The following is a 4,117-nucleotide window of genomic DNA, read 5'->3' on the forward strand; positions in this document are numbered from 1 at the left end:
TCCCAGCGCGCAGAACTTGGGGAGCCGCCGCCAGCTGCCGCCGCCGCCGCCAGCTTCCGCCGCCGCAGGACCGGCCCCTACCCCAGCCTTGGTAGCAGCGCCGCATCTACACCGGCCGGTGGCGAGGGCGAGCCTAGGGACCCCACCTGAGCTCTCCACAGTGTGCCCCGCGCCCCGCATGTGACCCGGCCAGGCCCCTGAGAAGTGTCCCCCGCAGCTCCGGCCCCGGGCTGCGCCCACCCGCCCCAACAGCAGCTCTCCAGCCCGCCATTCCGGGATGGCCGCAGCCAAGGCCGAAATGCAGCTGATGTCCCCGCTGCAGATCTCCGACCCGTTCGGCTCCTTTCCTCACTCGCCCACCATGGACAACTATCCTAAACTGGAGGAGATGATGCTGCTGAGCAATGGGGCTCCCCAGTTCCTCGGTGCTCCCGGGGCCCCCGAGGGCAGCGGCGGTAACAGCAGCAGCAGCAGCGGGAGCGGTGGAGGTGGAGGGGGCGGCAGCAGCAGCAGCAGCAGCGCCTTCAACCCTCAGGGGGAGGCGGGCGAGCAGCCTTATGAGCATCTGACCGCAGGTAAGCTGTGGCCTATGCCGAGGGCTAGCCCTTTCGCCACCTTCCTGGAATCCAGTCCTTCCCCACGGCCTTTGCAGCTCTCCCTTCACCGCAGCAGTGCTCCTGAACCTCAGGGATGCAAGTGGGATTTCCCTTCCATTCCTCGCATCCCCAGGGTCATGTGTTAGAGGGATGCCTGGGGACATCCACCCCCACCTCCACCCTCCTTATCCTTAGCGATGCTCAGAAGAGCCAGCTTTTGTTTTGGATGAAGAGCTGTGGGGTTGCGTGGGTGGGTGGTGAGGAAGGAGGGCTTGTTTTGACGGGTATGGCTGCGTCCCCTCCCTCTCCCCCTCCAGAAAGGCTTGTCTTGCCTGCCGCATGTCCCCTAGATAGGGCCGTAATCTGCGGTCAGGGCTGTCCCGGCAGCCCGGGGTAGGGGGCGCGCACTAGCCGCGGCCGAGGGGGTGCTGGCGGGAATCCCTAGCCCGCGCAGCCGCCGCTGCGGAGCTCGGGGAGCTGCAGTGGAGGGGGATTCTCTGTATTTGCGTCAGCTGTTGTTGAAATGGGTTCTGCCTCTGGAGCAGGTCCAGGAACATTGCAATCTGCTGCTATCAATTATTAACGAGCTCAAGAGTCAATGGTAGCCCAGCCGACCTCTTGCCTGGCAGCTTGGGTCCTCCTCCACCTCCTGTGATTGCTCTCCAGTAACCAGGCCTCCTCCCTCTCTCTCTCCTGCCAGAGTCTTTTCCTGACATCTCTCTGAATAACGAGAAGGTTCTAGTGGAGACGAGTTACCCCAGCCAAACCACCCGGCTGCCCCCCATCACCTACACTGGCCGCTTCTCTCTGGAGCCTGCACCCAACAGTGGCAATACCTTGTGGCCCGAGCCCCTCTTCAGTCTGGTCAGCGGCCTTGTGAGCATGTCCAACCCACCAGCCACCTCATCCTCAGCACCATCTCCAGCCGCCTCCTCCTCCTCCTCTGCCTCCCAGAGCCCACCCCTGAGCTGTGCAGTACAGTCCAACGACAGCAGCCCCATTTACTCAGCAGCACCCACCTTCCCCACACCTAACACTGACCTCTTCCCTGAGCCACAAGGCCAGGCCTTTCCGGGCCCAGCAAGCACCGCTCTTCAGTACCCACCTCCTGCCTACCCTGCTGCCAAGGGTGGCTTCCAGGTCCCCATGATCCCTGACTATCTGTTTCCACAACAGCAAGGGGATCTGGGCCTGGGCACCCCAGACCAGAAGCCCTTTCAGGGCCTGGAGAGTCGTACCCAGCAGCCTTCGCTCACTCCACTCTCTACCATCAAGGCCTTTGCCACACAGTCAGGCTCCCAGGACCTGAAGGCCCTCAACACCACCTACCAGTCCCAGCTCATCAAACCCAGCCGCATGCGCAAGTACCCTAACCGGCCCAGCAAGACACCCCCCCATGAACGCCCTTATGCCTGCCCAGTGGAGTCCTGTGACCGCCGCTTCTCCCGCTCAGATGAGCTCACCCGCCACATTCGTATCCACACCGGCCAGAAGCCCTTCCAGTGCCGCATCTGCATGCGTAACTTCAGCCGCAGTGACCACCTCACCACCCACATCCGCACCCACACAGGTGAGAAGCCCTTCGCCTGTGACATCTGTGGGAGAAAGTTTGCCAGGAGCGATGAACGCAAGAGGCATACCAAGATCCATTTGCGGCAGAAGGACAAAAAAGCAGACAAAAGTGTGGCCTCTGCCGCCACCTCCTCCCTCCCTTCCTACCCCTCCCCGGTGGCTACTTCCTACCCATCCCCTGTCACTACCTCTTACCCATCCCCAGCCACAACCTCCTACCCATCACCCGTGCCCACCTCCTACTCCTCTCCTGGATCCTCGACCTACCCGTCCCCTGTGCACAGTGGTTTCCCCTCTCCCTCTGTGGCTACCACATATTCCTCTGTTCCTCCTGTTTTTCCCACCCAAGTCAACAGCTTCCCTTCCTCAGCTGTCACCAACTCCTTCAGCTCCTCCACAGGGCTTTCGGACATGACAACAACCTTTTCTCCCAGGACAATTGAAATTTGCTAAAGGGAAAAGGGAGAAAAAGAAACACAAGAGACTTAAAGGACAGAAGGAGGAGATAGCCATGGAGGGGGTTCCTCTTTGGTCAGATGGAGGTTCTCAGAACCAAATCAACTCGACCCAGGGGTCACGTGGAAGGTCTGCTGGCCAGCAATCCTTTCTGCCTGGCTCCCTTTCCTCCCCAGTTCCTACTCCCTTTGACTTCAGCTGCCTGAAACAGCCATGTCCAAGTTCTTCACTTCTATCCAAAGAACTTGATTTGCATGGATTTGGGATATATCATTTCAGTATCATCTCCATTGTATGCCTGACCCCTTGCTCCCTTCAATGCTAGAAAATCAAGTTGGCTAAATGGGGTTTGGGTCCCCCCAAAGCCCAGCCCTGTACCCTTGTACAGTGTCTGTGCCATGGATTTTGTTTTTCCCGGGGTACTCTTGATGTGAAGATAATTTGCATATTCTATCATATTATTTGGAGTTAGGTCCTAACTTTGGGGAAAAAAAAAAGCCAAGCAAACCAATGGTGATCCTTGTGATGATGCTGTGACGATTACTTTTGAAGCTTTTTTTTGAAACAGCAGTTCTCGATATTAATCAGAGCATGTGTCAGAGTGTTGTTCTGTTAACCTTTTTGTAAATATCGCCCGAATGTACTCTCACATGTGGCAAAATATGGTTTGGTTTTTCATCTTTTTTTTGGAAAGTGGTATTTTTTTGTCCTTTTGGTTTAAAAAGTTTCACGTCTTGGTGCCTTTTGTGTGATGCGCCTTGCTGATGGCTTGACATGTGCAATTGTGAGGGATGTGCTCACCTCTAGCCTTAAGGGGGGCAGGGAGTGATGATCCGGGGGAAGCTTTGGGAGCAAAATAAGGAAGAGGGCTGAGCTGAGCCTCAGTTCTCCAGAATGTAAGAAAACAAAATCTAAAACAAAATCTGAACTCTCAAAAGTCTATTTTTTTAACTGAAAATGTAAATTTATAAATATATTCAGGAGTTGGAATGTTGTAGTTACCTACTGAGTAGGCGGCAATTTTTGTATGTTATGAACATGCAGTTCATTATTTTGTGGTTTTATTTTACTTTGTACTTGTGTTTGCTTAAACAAAGTGACTGTTTGGCTTATAAACACATTGAATGCGCTTTATTGCCCATGGGATATGTGGTGTATATCCTTCAGAAAAATTAAAAGGAAAATAAAATAGCTGTGGTTGGGTGTGTGTTTCCTGGGCTACGGGAAGGCCTCTCTAGTAGCCGTCTCTATTGAGGGGCTTGAAGGGCTTTTACAGAGACAAGGATATTTCAGTCAGAGTCGTGCCTGCCCACTGTGTGTCACTGGACTGAATTCTTTGAGACCTAGGTGTGAGTCTCCTTGATACTGGGCCTGTTCCTCAGTCTGGTGGGTTGCAAGCTTATCTTGGTTAGTTAAAGCCAAACAGGGCCAGAGGTACAGGTGGATAATGTGTGGCCAGAGGCAACACTATTCTCCTGTCCCCAAATGTCTAA

General features: G+C 54.8%; 1 protein-coding gene across 1 annotated transcript; it reads left to right on the forward strand.

Moving 5' to 3' along the window:
- On the forward strand, positions 1 to 3,815 carry EGR1 (early growth response 1). The gene is made up of 2 exons (XM_031449112.2): positions 1 to 575; positions 1,297 to 3,815. Exons 1-2 carry the CDS (start codon positions 278 to 280, stop codon positions 2,619 to 2,621), a joined length of 1,623 nt encoding a protein of 540 aa, XP_031304972.1. The 5' UTR covers positions 1 to 277; the 3' UTR covers positions 2,622 to 3,815.
- The last annotated feature ends 302 nt before the right edge of the window (positions 3,816 to 4,117 follow it).

Source organism: Camelus dromedarius, chromosome 3, assembly GCF_036321535.1.
Source record: "Camelus dromedarius isolate mCamDro1 chromosome 3, mCamDro1.pat, whole genome shotgun sequence".
NCBI classification, from domain to species: Eukaryota; Metazoa; Chordata; class Mammalia; order Artiodactyla; family Camelidae; genus Camelus; species Camelus dromedarius.

Bases quoted from the DNA above. Each gene is read 5' to 3' on its own strand.
- EGR1 (XM_031449112.2), top strand. From the start codon at position 278: ATGGCCGCAGCCAAGGCCGAAATGCAGCTGATGTCCCCGCTGCAGATC. The intron at 576-1,296 runs GTAAGCTGTGGC...CTCTCCTGCCAG, and splicing joins TTATGAGCATCTGACCGCAG to AGTCTTTTCCTGACATCTCT.